The following is a 23981-nucleotide window of genomic DNA, read 5'->3' on the forward strand; positions in this document are numbered from 1 at the left end:
CAAAACCATGTATGTGAACTGGAATCCAGACACTCTGACCCTCAAACCAGTGCTTTCTTCAAGTTGCTGCCTTTCCAAGTCTGCTGTATTTTTCTTAAGCTCTAACAGTAAGCTTATAAATCTGTATGAGAATCTGAGCACCACTTAGTAAGTTACTGCTTCTATTTGTAAACAGTAGCCTGAGGCAAAAAACATTCTTTAACAAGCTGCCTGACTTCCTCCAGGGGTTTACTAGAGGCTGGGAAAATGTGGTCATGCATGTTTCAGAGTGGCTCATTTTCAAGAGACAGACTTACTGGTCAACTATTAGAACTGCCCTCAGCCTGCTTATGCTTTTGGACGCAGTGAGTATGTGTGTCATGGTGAGGAAAAAAAGTACCATGTCTTTCTCGTATCTGAGCTTCCACACATCTGAAATGATGCTCTTGTTTTATTCCATGGCTTTCTTTGGATTGAAATGTATCCGTTAACATTTGTGTGCTTTTCTTTTTCATTCGTCCTTCTTCATCTCATGAAAAGCACGTCAGGGTAAGTTGAATCACAATGGCTGCTGAACATGTTTATTTTCAGCACCATCCTCTTTTTCTTTTATCTTTAGTATTTCTCTTTTCAGTTGTAACACAAGCTGCACTGCCTCTGACCTAAAATGAAAGTTGTGAAGTGTATTCGTTTCCTTACCATAAAAGGAATCATTGGTTCAGAGAAATGTTGTTCACATTCAGATTAATCATGTTGTCCTTTCAGGCACTTCAATTTCTTCGGTTCTATTACACATATATCAAAAGGCAATCCAGATGACATTTCCCCTGTTTCTCAGGTCACTCTCTAGGAGTTAGTGTGACATTCAGTGAGGCTTAAGTAATAGTTGCAGGCCACTTGAGTACTTTTGACTGTGCTGCAAGGCTGAGACTGCCTGTATGTTTTTCCTAGTGCTGTGTGGTTTTCCACCAGCATTATATTCAAGAGATAAGTTTATTTGTTGATTACTAGAACTACACGTACATGAAGTAGGTTAAATGCTGGATCTTCCCCAGAAGGACTTTTACACTTAGATTCCAAAGTAATCCTTGGTTTTGGCTGAACCCTTTGGTTTTGTGTGTTCTTTTGTTTCCTATACTACTAGTTAATTTTTAAAGCTTTGAAAAGGTACATTACTAAGATTACTGTTTCAAATTTCAAATCCTGCTTTTTGAACTAAACTTAGACTTTGTTATTTATTTCTAAAACCAACTGGGCTTCAAAGTAAAACAAATTATGCATAATATTATAAAATATTACCTTCATGTAAATGTCTGCATTGGTAACATGGTGAGCTACAAAACACTTTAAGATGGAGAGAGGTTTTGCTTTTACATTTAAAGCAAAACATTTTGAGGGGACAAGTAAAATGGCTCCAATAAGATGCAATTATTCAGGAATTGTGGAGAGTGTCACTAATTGGCAATATGGATATTTTATATACCAATAAAGGTCATGTGCTTTGTTCATTAATATGGTTTATATTTGTTATATTTTTCCTACTCTAATTTTAAGTTATAGTTACTATTACTAATTATTTAACAATGCAATATTTACTTAAGTAAGGATAATTTATGATATTAAATTCTAGGAAGTGTTCTTGCAAATGCAAGGTAAGCTGTGATTAGAATGCTATTCAACTATGCTGGCCAAATGCAAGTTGTAAGATCTTACTTTTTAAAAACAATCGATATTCTGACATTGGATTTTTAAAGCATTATTTTCATGTTATCATGAATTATTGGCCTAATGATTTTAAGTTTCATGAGGAAATTGAAATAATGAAAACAATGTCAAGAAATATAACTTCATTCCCCCATCCCTTTTTGAATGAAATATTGAAAAATAATAGATTCATAATGCATCAATATTTATGGACTTTAAGAAAATGATATAATTACCTTAATTGGAAAATTCAATTTCTTGTCTTGCACAAGCTCCTGGAATTTAAACATTTTAAGACCTCAAAATCATTCCCTTAGTACAGTTGCTAAAAGAAAGCTTAGGAGGTTAAATGTCAGGAGAAGATAGTACAAACATAGTAAAGACGTGGGAAGATTTGAAGTGGAAAGAATATTGAATTAGGAATCAGAAGACAAGACTTTAAGCCCCAACTTTCCCATGTGTTTGTTGAATACTTTTGAGTGACTGACTCATATTCTGTGTACTTTCTAATATTACTGTCAACTTCCCAATACTCACAAGAGTATGAGAATATATGAATAATCTCAGAAGCATAGAAACTATAAACTTCAAATCTGAGTTAAAGAGGGCTCAAAATTAGATGAAGCACTAAAGCCATCTAGTCTAAATGGCATCCATATAAACCTGAAAAATTACCAATGTTCCTCCAGTAAGTCCCCAATTTACAGTCAGGAAGGGACTGGGAAGAACAAACCCCAGTGTCTTGCAAAAGTGAAATTGTTTACTGGAAAGTAATACAAGCCCCTCTAGTTTTTAATAGCAGCATGAGTAACTGTATTGCTCCATCGCATTTGTGCGTGCATGTGTGTGTTTATACCTTTTCAGTGGTTTTGAAAGTGATTAAATTCAAAATAAAATGAGGAGTGAAATTATGTAAACCCCTACTCAAATTCACAAATAAATTAAATTTCTTTCCTGAGACTGTGCCCTCCATTTCAAGTAGCTTGCAGGGGAAAAAAAGGTTTCAACATGAATGAACTTTGGTTTTATGTAATTAAATAATTTCAAGCAACCTAGCATGTATTCTGAGAACCTAAATAAAACACTACTTAAATGTATAATGGACTTTTATATGCACTACATGTGAAAATGTGCCATAACATGATACACAAACACACACTTGCACTTACACACATACAAAATCGCAGCATGCGGTGCTTTCAAAATCAAGTCAACCTTGTTAATGTCAGATTTGAAACTCTTAATTTTATGGAGCTAACTGTGTTTACTTAGGTAATCAATGTCTGAAGCAGCTGATTGGGATTTGTAATATATTTCTGTTTAGGATAATTATGTTAATTAATATATACATTTTCAGCTTACAGAATTTAAAAAATTTGAAGTGGCACCATATTTCCTTCATATTTGCTGACCAGAATTTCAAGCAGTTTCTCAAATATGTAATTTTAATTTTCATGGAATTGATCAACAGATATAGATTTCTGAATGATGAGATTATAGCTCATTGGTTGAAATTTGAGGAGATCATGTTCTATTTACCCTCTTGACTGTTGAAGTTTATTGGAACAAGATACATTTTATAATTAATAATGGTGTGAAGTCTATGTAAATTTACTGTTATATTATGTAGGGAAGATTTATTCTCTGTGCTACACTTTTAAGAAGTAGATTCAATTGTCAAATTATTCTGACTTATATTTCATTCTTGGTTCTTATCGAGCCACATACTTATTTCTCCCGGTTGTATCAATAAGTAAGTACTTGTTGTGTGCCTCAGTAAGTAAATAAGCCCTAAAGATAAATTATTCAACCAGAGAATTACTTTGTATTACAATAATACAAAATTAATTGAACTGAAACAAATTCAGCTTTTCCATCCTGATTGTATAAATGGGGGTAACCTCCTTCCTCTGGCCAAGATTCAGAGCCTGTTTGTAGTAGGGAACAGCAAGAAAAGAAAAGTCATAGCTCTTTTTTTCTCTTATAGGGTTGAGGACTGAAATGTGTGATAGTGAGGGGGAAAAGACTCTCTATGTTAGCCAGGAAGTCACATAAATGTATGCCTAAATATGAATGTAAAAAAAGGAGAGAAATAAAGGTGGAAAACTATCATTGTCTTTAATTCTAACAAAGAGGTGGTTGTTACTCTCTTCCTTTTACGGTTATGAAAAGTTCAGAGAGGTTAATTAGCTAAAGGATAGTGTGGGGTGTTAAGAGGCTGACTGTGTGACCAGGTGGCTGACACTCAGATTCTGGCTCTGCACTCACCAACTCTGTGCTCCAAGCGGCCTCTTTTCTTCAGTGTCCTCATCTGCAAATGTGTATCAATATGTATCTTATTGAATTGTTGTGAAGATTAAGTGACTTACACACATAAAGCACTGAGGATAGTGCTTCACACGTAGTAAGTGATATATGCATGTCAGCTGTTATTATCTGAGATCTAAACCCTAATTTGCCTGCATATAGAAACTTTGGTCTTTCAAACCATGATATTATATCTTAGAAAGATATGAGGTGGTTCATATGAATAAGAGAGCACATTAGATAAAGTTCTATTATAGTACTCACTGTATTCAATTATAATACAACTTATTTAAATACAATTTTAAATGAGAAGTATAGTAAGTGCAATAACTAGAGTATATACAAGTTATAATATTTTTGTAGAAGAGAAAATTAATTCTCCCTGTGAAAGGTCTTGGCATCTTAACAGGAAGGATAAAGCATAAATTTTGTCAGAAAGATAAGTGTGAGTTTGTCACAATTATGATGCGAAGAAGGATGCTCTAGGCAGAAGAAAAAGGCATATACAAAGTCATAGAGGGTAAAACAGAATGAGGTATTTGGAAAATGGCAAGTATTTCAGTATTGCTTGAGCAGAAGAAGCTGGGACATAGCCAAGGGCCAGATCACCAAGGGTCTTTTTAGTTGAACTAAGATATTTGACCTATATTTTCAGTTGCCTGCTTAAAAACCTCAAGGGGGAGATTTTTAAGCAGGCAACTCTTACAAAAATATTTGTGTTTAGAAAGGTCTTTCTGGAAGTTGGAACAAGGATGAGAGTTAGGGAATACCAAAGGAGAGGCAGACTCTGGGCGTTCATTTCCATGCTCTACAAATGAGAATTTGAACAAAAGCTTTGGTAATAGTTGATCAATTTACAAAATGTCATATTTAATGTTAGAGAGGGCACTTTTATTTCTTCCTGCAGCCAATCTGTGTAACAGGTAAGCAAAATTCTTACTTCTTTTTAAGATGTAATAAGTAGTTGGATATTAACAAGGACATAGAATACTTAAAAGCTGCCCTTGGATCAAGGATCCTGGATGGTTGTCAACACTGAGAGTTCATGGATTACAAAATAGCAATCTTGAAAAAGATATTCTTGGCTAGATCCTGCAAAGAAAAATGCATGGTACAGTAGAAGAGCAAACTCTCATCTCCAGGACTTTAGTCTTGGGTGGGAGACGAGGCCCATGTATGTGCTGCTCATCAACAGTCTTTACGAGCAATGCTGACACTATGAGTTTCCAGATTTTGAAAGATAAAAAAGTCATTGTGGGATCTGGGATGATCAAAAATAAAAGGAAGTTTCATGATTTAGGCAAACAGTAAGATTTTGATAGTGGAGGAAGAAGAGAAAGACCGTACCAACTCTGGAAAATGGTACTTGCAAAGATGGAATTATTCATATTATTTGCCAAAGTAGATTTTCAGTTCTAGTGAAAAATAAGGAAAGATGATTAGAAAGGAAAATCAAGACTAAACCGATATCAGTCTTTGTAATCCAGGTTAAGGATTATGCTTTAGGCATTCGAGGAACCATTGAAGGGTTTTCAGAGGATAGTGCAATGATAAATAGCTCACGTATTGGCTGTTTCCTTTGTACAAGTCACTGTTGTCGTCATCACATTACATATATTTTCTTATTCAACTCTCATACCAACCCTCTGAGGTAGGTACTGTTATCAACTTCATTTTACAGATGAGGAAACTGAGGCACAAAAAGTTAAAGTGACTTGTCTTTGGATGCACAGCTAAGAAGGGAGGGCACCAGGAATCCAGCCCAAGCATTCCCACTTCAGAGCCCACTGTATTACCTACTTTGCCATGACAGCAGATTTTTTTCATGGCAGTGAATTGCAAGGGCAAGAAGCTTGGAGAGTGGGGCCAGTTAAAAGACAGAAAAAAGAATAATGGCAGTGAAAAGAGAAAGTGAAAGAAGATAAAATGCAAAGTATGAATGGGAAATTGACAGGCATTAAATGGAGGGTGACTGAAATGGCCAGTCTGAGTGACAAAGGAAATGGTACCCTATGGTATTTAGACAGTCATGTTGCAAATTGGCAGTCCCAAAATAGCATCCTAGGCTAAGTGGTCTGAGAATAAAGTCTCTTTTCACTGACAGCAATGAACCATCCGTACTGGAAAAATATGGAAGAGGAGACTTTCCTGCCCCCATAGTTTATGAATTTTTGAGTAACTAATGAATTTCATTTCTCAGAGTTTTATCATCTTATTGAATTTGTTGATTTACAAGTTGTTCACCCAAACTGTAAGGGTACAAGAACAGGGACTTTGTATGCCCCCGGACTAGGTTTGGCAGTCAGTCACTAGATTTTTGTAGACCTACCATGTATCTGTTCTTTGTCCTCAAAACAAAAAATGAAACTGGCTAAAATCTCTGACTCAATAAAATGTTAAAGATATTCTAGGGAAAATTGTTTAGTACTAAGGGGCCTATAAAAATAAGTAGTAAATATTGCCCCCGGGTCCAGGGTAGGATGGCTTCTGAGAGGAAGTTATTTTTGTTGTGTCTTGAAAATCAAGATAAAGTGAGTGGGGAGACAAGACAGGAAGGTGTGTGGATATTGTTTAGTGTGAAGGAAACAGAGCTTAGAAATGTAAGCATACTCCACCTATGAGGTCAAAACTGGAATAATTGGAGAAAGACATAAAACCTGAAAACGAGGAGCCAGACATTTCTATTTGGATGGAATCATTTAAGCAAAATCATACTTGCTTAAATTAGTCTGGATTAGTATTTAGGAGCTACAAGCCTGGAAAATACCCTCGATTTCTTTACATTTTTAGACATTCTCAATCCTTTATTTAGAAATCCTTGGGTCTAGACATTACTAGGGTGCCCACACTTTGTTCCTGTCTTCAGATCAGGCACAGGTAAGTGCAGGCTGCCCTCTGCACGTTTCTGTATGAACTTGCCAATTACTCACACACCTGAGCATTCCCCAAGCGCTGGGCCTTCTTAATGTGTCACATTCCATTTACAGTAACGCACTGACACCTTATCAAGAGAGTCTGAGGCCTTTGGAGGGAATCTAATGGTATTCTTTATTGCAGACAAGAACGTGTTCCCTGAAAATGCTCAGTGACTCAGAAGTTTTTCTGATTCAAAATGACCTTCCCTTACAATTAGTGCTTTTCTTTTTTTGTTTCCACACAGGAAATGACAATCCTGTACCTGAAACTTCCTCTAGAAGGAAGTGCTACTGAATCTGGTCTAAAACTTAAAACAAAAATGGATGCCCATAACTATAGTAATGTATAAGTGATTTGAGGGGAAAGGATGGTTAAATATTAGATTGTCTAAAAGGAAGGAAGGAAAGAGAGGAGGGAGGGAGGGAAGAAGGGAGGGAGAAAGGAAAGAAGGGAGGGAAGGAAAGAAGGGAGGGAAGAAAGAAGGAAAGAAGGGATGAAGGAAGGATGGAGGGAAAGAAGGAAGGAAGGAAGGGAGGCAAAAATGTTTCTTTAGGCCTGAATAGAAAGACAGTAATTTCAGATGCAGATGTGTACTGGAGCATGTGATCATGACATCGCTCTGGAAGAACTGTTACTGAACCTTTGAAAAGGTTGAATCTGGGGTACAGAGAGAATGCATACATTTCTACACATGCACTGGACGAACAGAGAACACCAGTATATACAAAATGCCTGTTTGGGCCAAATCAGCTTTATATTTAGTATTTCTAATATTTTTCTGACAGTGACTTCAAAATATCTAATGACAACAATGGCCCCATGAAATTAATGCTATACATGCCCTTAATAATGTTATGAAATCATCATGTATTAAACTCAGTGATTTCCAACAATTAGAGCATTACCCATATTGCTTTATTTTTCTAACAGTGCCTCTCTCTCAAGCCAATATGCCCAGATATATGTCTCTAATAAATTCTGTATAATGCAGACTTTTTTTATAATAGAGAAGAATTAAATGTAATATTGCTTTGAGAATTTCAATGCATTTCTTTACATAATAAAAACTGCCCTTGGGTTAAGGAAAAGCAGGTCTGGAGTTAACATCATGTAGCACACAGTCCTAGAGTAAAATCCAGCCATCCACTCCAATCTGGCCTGTTTCTCACAGTTTCAAGTGTGTCATTTCAAAGGCCTCTACTTGGGATTTAGCCCTGCCAGCTGAGGACCAAAGGGCAAAATCCACTGGACTTGAGCCCCCTTATTTCATTATCTTTGCAAACTCTTACTAAAGTTATTGTGCTATGAGAGTTTGTGATTTAAACACAATAAACAAAGCAAAGAAAAGGAAAACTTTTCCAAGGTTTACATCGTCCAGTGACTTCTCAAACAATTGTATGATAAATTTCTGTTCAAAAAGAGAATAGGATTATTTGAACACACTGGATTACCTCAACCAGATTCCTATCAGGCGTCGCAAACCAGATCAGACTCTTAGAATCGTGTGGAATGGGTGCTATGCTGACAAAGTGGCTAAAAAAATGGACTAAAAAGTACATTATGGGATGCAAGTTGCTGAAACAAGAAACAGCTAAATGTAAATACTGGCTGACATGTTCAACATTCACAACTATTTACAGAGCACCTCTTTGGTGCCTGACTTTGTTCTAGATGCTTCAAATACACTTCTGAACAGAATATGTATATGAAACATTGGTCCTCCTTGAGCTTATTTTCTTTCATGCGATGACAGATTGAGGAGTGAATGACACTGTATGTTAGAAGCTAAGTGCCATGAGAAAAAAATAAGGCAAGGAATGGGGATAAAGAATGTCTGTTTGCTGTTCTGGGAAGGAGGAGAAGAGATATTCAGAGGGAAGGAGACCTTTGAATAAAGATTTAAAGTATGTGAGGGAGTAAGGCATGTGAAGATAGAGGGGACAAGCATTCAAATAGAGGGAGCAGCAGATGCAAAGGTCCTGAGGCAGAAAAAGGCCTGGGCTGTTTCCAGGGAGCAACAAGGAAACCAGTGTTGTGGAGTGAGATGGGAATTGAGTCAGAAAGATGAAGAGGGTAGGGTGGATCCTATCAGCTGCATGAGCTTTTATTCTCAGTGAGACAGGTAGTAACTGGAAAGTTATGAGCAGAGAAGTTACATTATCCAATTTAACTTTTAATAGGATCACTCCAGCTCGTGTGGTGTATTTTTTTATTAAGGAACTAGTCAGAATTAAAATGTTCTAGTTTTCAAAAATGGCGTATGTACAGTTCATGTAATTCACTTGTGAAAATGTTATGTGCTTCCTAGGTGTTGAGTGCATATTGACTTGCTTTTTTGCTAAATGTAGCAAAAACCAGTTGTAAATGTATACTTGTTTCTTCCCCTTTAATGCCACTCACCTGTCACATAACTGGAAGTACTTTTTTCCCTAATGGATATAATATTACAACACTCAATAATGCTCTTGGCTCTGTGGAAGCCTACTCTAAATTTTCTTGCACGTATTCTGTGTTCAGTCCTGCCTCTGCCCATCCACCATTACTGCTCATCCAGATTGGAACATCATCTGTAACTCCTTCCCACCAGCCCTTTGAAGTCAGTTCAGTTGCTGTAAAGCCTTCACTGATCATTTCCATTGCTACTAACCCCTTCTCCAAAACCCTCACCCTCAGAATATGCCTCACTGAGTTTTGGCATCTAATTGTGCATTGTACTATGTTTTTAAACAATTTCATGTGTTTGCCTTTTCTACGTAACCAGGGATCTCCTGGAAAACTGGGTGCATGTCTGTATTTCCACAGGTCTCAGCTCACAATAGGTGCTCGATAAGTACCTGATGGTTGGTTGTTTAACCCTTCAACCCATTTCTGTCAATATATCTGTCACAGTGAGACTATGCTATTCAAATCTGGTATTCAATGAAGGAATGTCACTGAGAAGCCTGAGGGAATGGGTGAGGGTAGAGCAAGCCAGCTGAGGGAGTCCCTCTAGTTTCACCTTGGATTCATGGCACCAGTGTTGCTGTTCCATTTCCCAGGTGCTGAATAGCTTACACGTGCTTCTTTGCTATCCCATGAAATGAAAGAGCAGTTGATTTATGTGTCTCTTCATCTACTATAACTAATTTTTGTTTTGCCTCCCTGTTTCTTTGTCACACTGCATTTTTTTGGTAGCATCCATCACAGACACGGAAAGCTTTTGTGTTAAAAGACATTTTTATCATATATTTTAACATATTATAGTCCACCACAATAAACAATTAATCAGTTGGTAGTAGGAAATAATTAAATGCTTCATTTTAGAGTTCCTAAGCATGAAAGACACACAGTCAACATAAAGCAATATGTGTAAAAATGTGTGTGTAGGATCAATGCATCTAAGGAATAGAGAATATATTTTCCAATCTAGTCCTGGCCAGGTGTATATCAATTTGAGTTTCAAAGAAAACAGAAACTTGCTATTTCAATCACGAGCGATCTGAAATTGGTTTTGTAGATGGATGTCAAGGGTCAGTAGTAGAAATAGTGATTAAAGATGCATTTGTCAAGGTTCTTTACAACTTTTTGTTACCAGAAACAACCATTTGTTTTCATTGAGATGTTTTGCTTTCATTAAAACCAGTAGTGATTATAAATGGAAATAAGTGTACTATTGAATTTTACACCTTACATTGCTTTGTAGTGATGGAAGTCAATTTACCTCGGAGTTCTCTTCAAATGAGAAGTAATTTTGTAGTCTATACGAAAAGCTAACTCCTAAGATAGCCACCTGGACCCAGAGAGCATACTAAAATCAAGCATATCACTTGAATGGGGCTAAAATGACCAACTTGATCTTCTGCCTCTATAAACAGGCATTTATCTACTACTGAAATAATAAGGGAAACGGGCAAGACAGATGGAAGAAGCCTCATTTAGATCCTGTAGTGCATGCCAGAATACGCATATGTGGGCCAGTTTCTTGTTTAGGGAATATGATATTTGCTGATAATAAAATTCAGCTTCTTAGTCCATTAACATTTAATGTTTGAATTTTAGTGAATAAGTGTTGGGGAAAATTATTTTTAGATGTCAGTGTTTCATTTCTAATAAAATCAATGGATGATTTGCATGTATTATTCAAAGGAAGAAGGATTTCTGTTATTTCTGTGTTAACTCATAAAAAGCTTATAAGGGATTATTGGGTTTTTAAAAAATATTGTCATTAAAAATAATCACTGCCGTCTTTTCCCATATTACCTGACTAATAATCTTTGCTGTATACTTCAGGCATGAACTTCTAGAAGAAGCTCGGAGAAAGGGATTACCTTTTGCGCAGTGGGATGGGCCCACTGTAGTCGCGTGGTTAGAGGTAAGAGAGTTAAACCAGAAGGCTCTTAATCCAATCACTGCTAACTTGATAGTATTTTTAGAGACAAGTAAAGACCGGTTCCTGACATCCTAGTTTTCCAATAGTCTTGAATAACTTATAAAGAGAATATTTGCTTTATCTAGGGACCCGTGGGCATTCTTGTGGTTTTACTCTGATGTTTTCTTGAGATTGTGGCAGAAGGAAGCAGGCTGTGAGATAAAAGAAAGTTTTGGTAAATTCTATCTTCTTCATATCTAGAGTAAATCAAGAAACGGTTTTTGAGTGATACTTCTGTTGTTGCAAGAAAACACCTGTCCCAGTACATCAGTCCAGAGCCCTTCCTCATCAGCAGGTTAACAGAGAAGAGGCATCTCCATATATTTAACACTTCTGTCTTATCCAAGATATTGCTGCCATTCCTTTGCTTGTAGTATAATTCCTGAACCTAGTTCTTTAAGACTAGGTGCCAGCTAGATTTAGACATTTGGAGTTATGCAGAAGAAGATGCATTCCCTTATTCCCTTCTGTGTCTAGACTGAATGTTTTAATGAAACAAAAACTGCATTCAGCATTTCCTGCATAACACAAGGGTCTGGAAAAGTGAGTTTAATACTTGATCAGCTTGGAGGCAGCAGGAGCAGACCAGGACAGCGAACGAAATACATATTTGAGCACGAGTGGCCCCTTCATACCATTTATCAATAGTTTTCACTGCCCCTTCCATTCAGTTCTCTAGTGTGGGCTGTTGGTAGCTGCTAGGATATGCTGATGTCAAGGCAAAGAAGAATACAGTCAGCCCTCCCTATCTATGGGTTCCCCATCGTGGATTCAACCAAACACGTTCAATCCGAGACAGAATCCGAGGATGATGAGCCTGTGTATACCAAGGCCCAACAGTAAGGGACTTGAGCATCTGCGGATTTTGGTATGGGGTGTCCTGGAGCCAATTTCCTGAGGGTACCAAGGGACTGACTGTATGAACTTTTCTTGCTTGGCAGAGGCAATTAAAACCCATTGTTTAAAAAAAAAAACAAAAAAAAACATTGTTTTAAAAGGTTCAGGATTATAAAATTGTCCACCTTCATTATCATATCACATCCAGAGCTAATGAATTAATCAATAAGGAACAATCAAAACTCACTTGAGTTTAAAAAATAATAATATACAGATAAATATAAAAACATGCTGCATTTTTTTTCCTGGGCTAAGTGAAAGAAGGCTGTGTCTTGCTTTATTTTATTCTTTTATATCAGTCAGGGAATTTTTAGCTTCTTAGTGATCAGAGCTGCTTCTTCCAAATATTGCTTTCAACTTACTATATTTTAAAAGTCAATTATAAGACAAAATGCTTAAGAAAGCCCACCTCAAAACTGAGAGCAATTCTTTGTTCAGTTTCACTCCAGTAAAATGAGCTGCAGTTTGACAGAGAGTTAACTGCTGTTTTGGCAAGTGATGAACAAATCCTTTATATATTAAAAAAAAAAAAAAAAATTTACTGACATTAAGGGGCTAGGAAATGACAAGCAGTGAAGTTTGTGCTAATTAGAACTATCCTGAGCATGCAGAAATTGCCCATAATGTGCTCCGTAAAGTGACTTTATAAAATGACTTTATACAGTGACTTCACAACTATTTACAGAGCACCTCTTTGGCGCCTGACTTTGTTCTAGATGCTTCGAATGCACCTCTGAACAGAGTATGTATATGAAACATTGGTCCTCCTTGAGCTTATTTTCTTTCATGCGATGACAGATTGAGGAGTAAATGACACTGTATGTTAGAAGCTAAGTGCCATGGAAAAAAAATAAGGCAAGGAATGGGGATAAAGAATGTCTGCTTGCTGTTCTGGGAAGGAGGGGAAGAGACATTCAGAGGGAAGGAGACATTTGAGTAAAGATTTAAAGTATGTGAGGGAGTAAGGCATGTGAAGATAGAGGGGACAAGCATTCAAATAGAGGGAGCAGCAGATGCAAAGGTCCTGAGGCAGAAAAAGGCCTGGGCTGTTTCCAGGGAACAACAAGGAAACCAGTGTTGCATAATAAGTGAAATTATACAATGGAATAAACAAGATGAATGAGGTGGGTGGTCCAATGAATGAGAGCTCTTAACTTTCACCTCCTTTAGTATCTCCTTCAGTGCCCAGCCCACTAAAAGTGATGTGAACAAGTAAGTCTGATGCTTCACACACCATTTATCGACATCAAAAACTTTGTAAAAGTCTAATCAGGGCTGACCTTGGTAACCATGCATTGGCAAGCATTTGGGTAATGTTAACCAGTGTGGAAATCCAAATATCTTAGCATAGAGGAGATGAAAAGAGGTGACAATCTTCAGGGTCCAGTGAAGGTATATTTAGATGTTTAGTTATTTTGAACAACTTGAGTTTACAAACTATGAAGTCAATTCCCATCTTCTGTCATAGCTAATCATGTGTGTCAAGGCAAGGTCAATTCCTTTGCCTAACCTGTAGGAGATACTATATTCAGTCATGCACTGTACCTATATCCCCTCTCTCCTTCTCTTATCTCAGTCAGGCCACATTGACTGAAAGGTTTGACTTTTTGTGTTTCCTCTACAGAGGCAAGCAACCCTTTAATATGGCAGAATTTTTTAATTAAAAAAAATCAGTGTTACCTATTATCATGTAACAAATTATCCCAACACTTAGCATTTATTTTCCTCCTGGCTTCTGTAGGTCAGGAATCTGGACATGGTTTAGCTACCGCCTCTGTTCAAAGTCTCTCACAAGGCTGCAAGCAAGGTGTCAGCCAGGACAGCAGTCATCTCAAGGCTTGACTTGGGGAAATCCAATTCCAAGCTGACTCAGTTCCTTGCTAGCTGTTGGCCAGAGACATCTGTTCCTTTCCATGTGGGCATCTCAAAGGACAACTCACAGCCCTGCAGCTGGCTTTCCCCAGAGCGAGAGCTCGGAGAAGACAGAGGGGGAGAGGACTGGCAGGAATGAAGCCACAGTCTTTTCATAACCTAATCTGGAAAGTCAGATCCCATCACTTTTATCATAGTCTTTTCATTACAATAAGTCACCAGGTCCAGCCCAAACTCAGAGGAAGAGGACGATACAAGGGCAGGAATGTCAGGAAGTGAGATCATCGGGAGCCATGTTAGAAGCTGCGTAACACCAAGCCTTAGAAATAATAAAGCCGAATCCCTTCCATTTTACAAATGGGGAAAATAAGGCTGAGGTTTAGAGGACTTACTTGACTTGCCAATGACAAGGAAGGAATTAGAGCCCAAGCCTTCTGATTCTTGATCCAGAGCTCTTGGCATTGTATACTGCTGATTTATAGGTTTTCTTCTCTTACTCTCTCACTTTTTCTCACTCTCATCCTCTCTCCTTTTACTCAATCTGTTCATGTCAACAAATAAAATCAACAACAACAACAAAAAAATCAGTATTTTGGCTGTTTAAAACCAAGATTTAAACTGCTCATTTGCATGTGCCTGTTTCTTACTCATAGCTAATGATGGAGGAGGGGTGGGGAGGATTGGAAAGAATATTCCTTATTTAAGTGTATGTAATTCAGATGCTACAACACAGTGCGTTCACCCTGTGCTGCAGATAATATGCCAGGCGTTATGCTGTGCTCACTGCACTACCGATTCAATTGTCTTTCCAGAGCCTCACAGCAAAGCTGAAGAATCACAATCCCTAATTTCCAAAGCAATGTTCATTTTGTAACTCTCTTTAGCTAATGTTTTCCAGATGTTTATAATGTTAGCCTCTTCCATTAGCCCAGCATTTCATTCTCCAGAAAGTATTTTCATATTTAGCATCTAATTGAGTTCATACACCTATAGGTAGATAGATTGGAAATGTGGATTAGCGACATTAAAGCCTTTGATCAAAGGCACTCAGAATTCCAAAGGAGAGTTATAAACTGAAGTCGTTTATTAAACGAATGTTAATTGAGCCTTTACCAAACGCAGCTTGTAGCTGTTCTTGTCCTTAAACTCAAAAGGAGATTTGGTGAGGTGCAGCCATTATATGTATCCCTAATAATATAAATTAGTTGTTAAATTGCAGACCCTGAAGTCTACATTTCCAATCTTTGTTTCCATTACTGCCTAACTGGTTTTTTTGAATAAATTATTTAATGTCTTTGTGCATCTGTCTCTTCTGGGGAAAAAAATAATAGCATCTCTTTCATGGGGTGTGGTAATAAATGAGTTCATACAAGTAAGATACTTAAAATAATGTCTAGCGCATAGACATTGTTAATGGTTAACTATTATTATAACCTGGGTATGTATTTTTGCCTATCCAACAGCTCTGGTTGGGAATGCCTGCTTGGTATGTGGCAGCCTGCCGAGCCAATGTGAAGAGCGGTGCCATTATGTCTGCTTTATCAGACACTGAGATCCAGAGAGAAATTGGAATCAGCAATCCTCTGCATCGCTTAAAGCTCCGATTAGCAATCCAGGAGATGGTTTCCCTAACCAGTCCTTCAGCTCCTCCAACATCCAGAACTGTGAGTCCATTTGTGCTCCTTCCCTCTCCCAGTGCTGGGTGAATAGCAGCATCTCCAAGTCCACAGAGCAAAATTGTGGCAGCACACATTTCAACGTCAGCATGAATTATTCTGAGGAGATTTAGCTTGCTCTCCATTAACCTTGCTGCTACTTTTAATAGGTTTTCAACTGAGGAGCTGTGATTCCTATCAGACTTGAAGCCTGCAACCAAGATAGACTTTTGAGCTAGCCTCTAGACTAAAGTTTAGATTTTTCTCCCAAGCAACAAGACCAAGAGTTTACTCTTTTTCACAATTTTTCTTTTTAATGTAATCCAGCATCTCAGGAGATGAGCAATAGGGCATTAGTACTTTTTGAAGATGTAATGCTAGACTCACTACTTCTTAAGCAGTTTTCATAATTATGAAAGTACCTTAGTATTTAATGTTTTATAAATACCAAGTGGATTATCTTCCTTCAAAACCTGTTTGCCTTTTATTTATAAATCCCTATTTCTCTCATAATTTCATCCCTATCTTAATATTAGGAAAGAACAAAATATCTAAAAAAGGCATGCCAGATGACAAATTCAAACACAGAGGAAAAACTCCCAAATAATATTCATGCTTTCTTTAGTCCTTTCCCAAATTATATCTTTTGCTGATAAAGGATATGATTTCTGTTGTTAAATGGATTTTTCATGCAAAATAGTAAAATATGGAAGAATGAGGTAAGTTTGAATAGTGGGCAAAAGATAGAAAAGTGATATTACTTTATTTCAGTTTTCAGGCACAAAGCTAACTTCAGTATAAATTTTTACACATGGTCTTAAACACAGACCATAAATTAGAGAAATTTGCTTCATTTTTTTTTTTTTTTTTTTTTTGCGGTACGCGGGCCTCTCATTGTTGTGGCCTCTCCCGTTGCGGAGCACAGGCTCCGGACGCCCAGGCTCAGCGGCCATGGCTCGCGGGCCCAGCCGCTCCGCGGCATGTGGGATCTTCCCGGACCGGGGCACGAACCCGTGTCCCCTGCATCGGCAGGCGGACTCTCAACCACTGCGCCACCAGGGAAGCACCCCATTTTTATTACATATATTCTTGTATTCCTTCCCAGTGCACTAGATTCCAATGCTAGAAATACAAGGTCAAATCACCATTTGACCAATCACCATTTGACCAAGATCACCATTCTTCTCCAACTCATCCTTCATCTAATGATTCCTGAATGTTCTTCCTCTAAAGAGTTTTCACTAAGCCCCAAAGTCTGGGTTTTCTTCCCTTCCTGAGTTACTACTCCGTATACTTATAAAAGCTATTTTATAATTTTCTCTTCTTGATTCATCCCACACTAGGCCAAGCAAGTATATTATCAGGTTTTCCATAGTCCCCAGGCCTTAACTCAGTGCCTGGCAAATTGTAAATAGTCAGTAAATATGCATCTTAAAATAATGATCGTACAAGTCACTCTACTCACCATTATAGAGGAGATGAGATATGTATGCCCTGATTACAGAGAGGGCAATCAAACTAAGAAAAGGAAGATATGTTCACCAGCAGGTTTAGTAGAAGATGACATAGTTTAATTCCTTAATGTGAGATAGAAGCAGAGTGCCGTGGAATTCAAAGGAAGGAGAAATCACTTCTCGTTGAATAAGGCTTCAAAGAGGAATTAACATTTGAAAGACAGGTAATATATTGTTAATTAATTATTAAAATTATTAATACTTTCACTATTAACTTTTTGATAGAGACCTTTTCATTCTATTTTCTTTCTCATTTTATAAAATTGAATTATTTTCACATAATATTTTATTTTGTACTTTTAAAGCTTAGTAATATAGCATGAATATTTCCCCCATTTTATTAAGTATGCAATTGTAATATTTTTAATTGCAGCATAGCTCCTTAATGGAAATGCTGTAATTTATTTAACCAAGTCCCTAATATTGGACATTTTGCTTACTTAAACAATTTTCTTTGTATTTCTAATACCATAGTGGCTAAGCAAGTAGTTATATTATTGCATTAACTGAACTGTAGTCATTTCCATAGCAATATTTGTATACAGGGCATTTATATTCTTATTACTTTTGAACCTTAATTGTCAAATTGTATTGTATAGTCCTTTTATTCTTTGTCAATGTTAATGATTACATTGCTTAAATTTACATTTTAAAAATTACTAGTAAAGTTAAATTTTTTCATATGCTTATTTATTTTAGCATTTAAATAAATTACCTATTCATAACCTTTTTCATTTTTCTATAGGATTATAGGAATATTCATTTTTTTACTAATGTGTAAAAGCTCTTTATTCACAGAAGACATATGCCCTTTGCTAAATATTGATGCAAGTTTCATAAGAGATAAGTTGTCTCTATTTGCTTTAAAAATAATCTACTGAGTGCTTTTTATTTCTTTTATTTCATCTACATGGAAGTATTTACTTGTTTCTAATATAGTTCAAATATGATTTGCTTTGCAAAAAAACTACATGTGAATTTCTAGGAATTAATCCACTGCATAAAGTGAAGCTGAAAACATTTTAAAGTCATCACCTAAAATTATATACTAGGAATCATACTTAGAAAATTCAAAAGGAGTTGGTTTGGTTTTTTGTTTGTTCGTTTTTTTTAAGAAATGTTATCATGTCTTCTAGAACACGGCACATAGTTCTGATCCTACAAGATTTTCCGTGTGTTTAGGTTTGGGTTTGGTTTCTAAGAAAGATGTATCTTGTTCATTCATTCAAGTTCTAAGAGGAAAAAACAAGATACTTAGATTTTTTCTTTTTAAACTGAACAGAACTCTCCCTCCTTTTCTGTCTAGACGAAATGGGCTAACATTAGAAAATTCTAATGTTTACATTTATTATTATTATATTATTTACATTTATTATATCTTTGGGCCAGCCCTAATCTTCCAGCTTTCTGTTTCCTCTTCCTAAGCTACAGTTACTGTAGAAGGCCTCTTACAAAATAGAATAGAGATGGAGATATCTATCAGATAATTGAAATATTTGGTTAAAGAGGTGTGTCATAAAGAATAGATAAATACTTTAAATATTTTATCTTAAGTAAAAATATGTAAATGTTCAGGCATTTGCAAATTTAGATAAAACCCTAGGACTTTTCTTTGAGTATAATTCCAATGCCTGGAGTTTCACATTATGTTTATTTGATAACTTCATCCATTAAACATCTTCAATTTTTAAAATTTGAGTTTCTTTTTAAAGTGATAACTTGAAGATACTTGAAAAGCTATGTGAGTGCAGAATCCTCCCGGAAATTTACAAATTCTTCCCCAGACTTTGCTGAAGCTGTATCTCACTGACAATGTGTTTTAAGATTTACCTTTATCTGGTCTTTCCAAATAATTCAACTTAGTGTTCATACATGAGCCAAGTTTATTTAATTTTGGCTGTATGTAATATTTATTTAAATTGAGTGATTTTTTAAAAAGTGCAGTGGAAGTAGACAGGTTTGGGAACAAATATAAGCGATCTTTAGTAAACATAGAATTCAGCAAATTTGAGCAGACATGTAAGGCATAAGATAGGCTTCAGCACAATGTACGGGGAAAATAGCATTTATTAAACTAAAGATTTACTTGGGTAGAGATTGTTTAATGAAAATTCTAGTGAAATTGTAGTAACAGCCAACATCAGTGGAATACTTACTAAGTGTCAGTCCCTGTTCTAAGTGTTCTACATGCAATAACTCATTTGAGCCTCAGGACAATGCTATGAGATAGGTACTTTTTTGACATCTATTTTACAAATGGGAAAAACTGATGAACAGAGAGGTTAAATGACTTGTCTAAGGTCACACCCCAGGTTGTTTTGCCCCATAGTCTATGCTCCTAACAAGTGTACTCTCCTGCTTCTTGAACTCTACCAGTTTTCCTTCTTCTTTGCAACATTCTTCCAGTCTACTTTGGTTCCACTTTTCATTATTACTAACCTCCTAAGCCTCAACCTTTAATGTAAATAAGGTGAAATATAATTGTGTAAAACTAGTCTTATTATAATGAGAAATATTTCTCTTCTTATGGTGAGAAATATCAATTCAGATAAAGGAAAAATGTGGATCTAGGCCATTTTGAAAGTGAAAAGTAAATTTCAAATTAATTTACTTTGTAATTCAATTATAAAACAAAAAATTCTTCAGAATGACTTATGTAGTAACAGAAGTTACTTCTAGCTAGATAAAGTTTAGGATTATTCTGAGGTCTGGCTGCTTTACTTATTTTGTATTTCTGACAGCAAGAGAATTATTTTCCTCCAATTAATTTTCATGAGTTATCCCTTAAACTCATTTTAATATTAAATTTTATATCATAATTCTGTTCTAAATGATTTAATTAGTTAAGTGCTTTAATTCTCAACATCCTTTAGGAATTTTCCTACTAGATCTCATTTGATAATACTATCTGAATACTCTACTCCATCTGGACTAAGGTGAGGCCAGCAAGGCACCTCAAATAAAACTGAATGAGGCACTCACTGTCACTACTGGCCTTGCACTTGCATGATCCTGAAAGTGAATGCTTCTTTAAATGTAGCCCCCTTGACACCTCACCTACCTCATCCTAGTCCCAGCCCTGTATCAGAATATATTACATCATAATTTTAAATTATTTGTATTTTTTCTAGTATGAGTATGCAGTTTTAGTCTACTTAATGGATGTAGATTCTAAAATTTAGAGAGGTTTAGGAAATGTCCTGGGTAGTTACTGAGAAGTGGCATTGCTAGAACTCAAGCCTCTTGATTATAATTTGGTAAATTTCCAGATAGTTAAAATTTTAGAAATCATTTACTAGACTCAAATGGTATTCGCCACAAAAAAAAAAAAAAAGAAGAAGAAGAAGAAGAAAAAAAGTCTACTGGTTTGCATTCTCCAGCTCAGATACTGGGGGTTGCAGCGTGGACTGATGTAAATGATTTTCAGCGGCTCTCAGAAAACCACAACCAAATTATATGATACTTGTCCTTTACGCTTTTCCAAGCTAATTTTTGCATTGTCTTTATCCTTGGACCCAAGGCACCAGAGTCCTTTGGTTGCTCAAAGCGTCCCACTCTAGCTATTCTCTAGGATGTGCTCTTTGCTGAAACACTCATGCTCTAAAGCACCCTTTTATGACTTACCCTGTTGAAAGTTCTATCCTTTAAACTGGTAGTAAAAAGAAATAAATCTGAATAATTGACTTACTACACATGGGTTTGCTTATAAAATAAACTTGTTAAAACCTCAACTAATGCCTAACTGATTGGGTTGTTTAGAAGTCATTTTATGGATTACTTTACAAGACTCTAGAGCAGGCAGTGCTTCTCAGAAGTAAAACTGCAGAGCATAAGTGAACAGCTAACTTACAACTTCAGAAAGTTTCACAACCATATTTTAGAAAATTGCCCTGGGTATATACTCATTTTGCATGTAAAGATACAGATAAAGCCATAGCTTGCAGAGTCCTACTCACCCCAGAATATGGTGATAGACTGGCAAATATAGACTTTAACCTGTGAAAGAGATTATACATGTATGTATTCTAGTATGAAATAATACTGGTCAAGTTTCTTATAGAAGGAGGGAGATCTTCATTGTTTGGATTCACAATCAAGGTCGAATCCTTAGAAATCATTGTAAAACAATCTGGCTTAAATGAATTTCCTCTCAGGTAACCATCACTGAAGCTCACGTTAAACAGTATAGCCACTCAGGCAAAACACTGTTGTCACTGGGTGTAAAGGGAATGTGACAGATGATTGTAAAATTATTTTTAGCATAGTACACGGCTCAAAAATTCAGTAAAAGCAATTTCTGCCAAATGATTTAATGATTCATATATTCATACACAACTTTCTCTTTATAATGAGCACCATTCCTGGAACCTAGGGATAGAAGGGAGGGGCATTTAATGACATGGATGGCTGCTGTATTCTCAGTATATTTTACAGATGTGCACGGTTTTATCTTTTAGGAAAAAATTCATATATGCTCAAAATTCCAAAATGGTAGGAGAATGAGAATTCTTTACATATATATGATGCTTAGCCTTTGAGATTTTATGCCCATATGATTTATTATAATTATAAATATTGAATACTCAACTCTGTTCTGTTACACAACTATATATATGAGTAACTCTCTTATACATGAGATTTATCTTATGTCAAATTATATTCATCAATTTAGTTTATATGTAGTTATTTTTAAAATTATATTAAATTACATTATTTATAATAGAAAATAAGTCAACATGGTACTATGTGTTGGTAGAAAAGGCAAAAGAGAATTATGGTGATGACTTATGTCGGGGTATCAACTTTGCTACTTCCAATTCTTTGAAACTAGACCCCTTCCAAAACAAGTAACAAGCAATACATAAGATTAAATTCCACTCTAACTATAGAATTGATGTGCTTGGACAACATTGAAATGTTCATAAATATTTCCCAGTAAAACGGTGGAATTTAATGGGAGGTGGTTCCCAGTGATCTGTATGTTACTAAGTGGACTTTGGTCTAGAAATTGTATGTATTAATACTTCAGTGTATAAAACAAACATCATGGGTTGTTTTATTTAGAAGGCAAATGAGACTCCATAATAGAGTAGTGCCTGCTAGAGGGAAAATTCCCTTTTACATCTAAAATAGTGAAGGATACTGCTAAAAAACTAGGAAACCTAGGTTTTGTGACTTCTGACAATATTTAGTGGAAAAATACCTATTATTAACTCCAAAATAGCATTTCTCTTCTTTTTTCTCTATAAGAATATAGGAAAACAACATATTTACTGAACTGTAAAAGGAAGCGGTCATTTGGGAAAAGCTGATACTGGTTTCCAAACAGTTTATGATAGCGCTTTCAGCTTTGTATTTACAACCAGTTTTCTCTTTCCAAGGACTTTGAAGAATTAAAACTTTGTGAACAAAATATAGGTAATAACACAACAAAATACATGTGCCTTTGTTTACTGAAGAAAAAAATAAAAATATTCTTCTACAGATCAAATTTATTCAGTTCTCCATGATTACAAAAAGTGGATCCAATAGCCGCATACCACTGAAATGCAAATTTTGATTAAGCCTTTTTCCTGATTAATAATTACAGAAGTATCATTTTAAGTCTATCACGTGTGAGCTTCACAGCATGCCTCTTTCTATTTAATCTTTTGAAGTAGAAGAAAAAGACAGCTATGAGAAACTAGCAATGCTGTCTCTTGTGCATGCTATAGAAGCAAGAGCATGGTCGTGTTACTGTGGTACCATTAACTTACAGTGGTGCTGCGTTTCTTCTTTACCACTGCTTCCCTCCCATGGATCCCACTGCTTCCCTCTGGGCCTCCTCACTAGCCTTCAGGCAACGTTTGGGTGACCCATGAAGAAATGGAAAATCTTGCAGCTCCAGCAAAAACGGTTAGTCTTTACAGCTTTGTTGAACATGAAGAAAGTTATTTTGCTGCTATTTGGATGGAAAAGCTATTTTGTTTGCGTAGATCAGAATAATGGGGTATGTTTACATAGTAATATGCAATGATAACTAACATTTTTCATTGTGGTTTTATTTCACTGACCCTAGACATTTTTAAATGAAGCCATACTAGATTGGCATAATGTGGTTAATATAAGAGTTTGTAACGTGCAAACAATAATCAAGAATTTAATGACACTTATTTATACATTTTGCAACATTGGAAAGTTTTGATAACAAATATCACTTAAAATTGAACATATTCACAGGTAATGCATGTTACCAAACCCAATTAAATTTGTAATAGAATGTGTAGATTGAATACTCATTTTAAATATAATTATTTAGTTTCTTGTACTTTACCATCTCAAATACAGAGCTTCCTCCTCCCACCCGCATGCAAAGTGTTCATTTAGTATTAAAAGCACAGACTTAAAAAATTCATCGTGACTCATTGTAATTGTCAGCTTTTAAAAATATATTACATATAATCATTTCTCATTTAAAGTAACAAAGTTGGGCATGCCATGCATTTTATTATGAGCAACTTATTTTTAATTTAATGTCCTTTTAATTTTATTCCTGTTTGAAAAATTGATTATCTAGTTTCTGATGAATAAAAATGCCAATGTTGTGTGCTAATTACATTTTAAGTTTGTTGTGCTTGGTCTTTTCTTGTTTAGCTTTGTTTGTTGTTGATTCTTGCTGAAACCCATTTGATTACCACAAAGTTTTGTTAGAAGGATGCAGTTACTTTGTCCACTCCATTAATTTACTTT

The 23981-nt window shown here is 35.9% G+C and overlaps 1 protein-coding gene and 1 long non-coding RNA gene across 13 annotated transcripts in view; one reads left to right on the forward strand and one right to left on the reverse strand.

The window, feature by feature from the left end:
- Positions 1–23981, forward strand: part of PPFIA2 (PTPRF interacting protein alpha 2) — a 473113-nt gene that overhangs the window by 424442 nt on the left and 24690 nt on the right. For 5 of the 12 annotated variants that reach the window (XM_032644985.1, XM_032644987.1, XM_032644986.1 and 2 more), the window contains 3 exons: positions 11176–11257; positions 15547–15747; positions 23085–23147. In XM_032644985.1, the coding sequence (XP_032500876.1) occupies positions 11176–11257; positions 15547–15747; positions 23085–23147 (346 nt within the window). Of the gene's footprint in view, positions 1–519; positions 529–11175; positions 11258–15546; positions 15748–23084; positions 23148–23981 lie in introns of all 12 variants that reach the window. The other 7 variants (XM_032644988.1, XM_032644992.1, XM_032644991.1 and 4 more) reach the window with 2 other exon arrangements.
- On the reverse strand, positions 268–14616 carry LOC116760305. Its single transcript, XR_004351697.1, has 3 exons — positions 14485–14616; positions 12621–12720; positions 268–641 (listed from the first exon to the last, which is right to left on the reverse strand). It is a non-coding gene; the product is annotated as an uncharacterized LOC116760305 (long non-coding RNA).

This window comes from Phocoena sinus, chromosome 10, assembly GCF_008692025.1.
Source record: "Phocoena sinus isolate mPhoSin1 chromosome 10, mPhoSin1.pri, whole genome shotgun sequence".
Lineage (NCBI taxonomy): Eukaryota > Metazoa > Chordata > Mammalia > Artiodactyla > Phocoenidae > Phocoena > Phocoena sinus.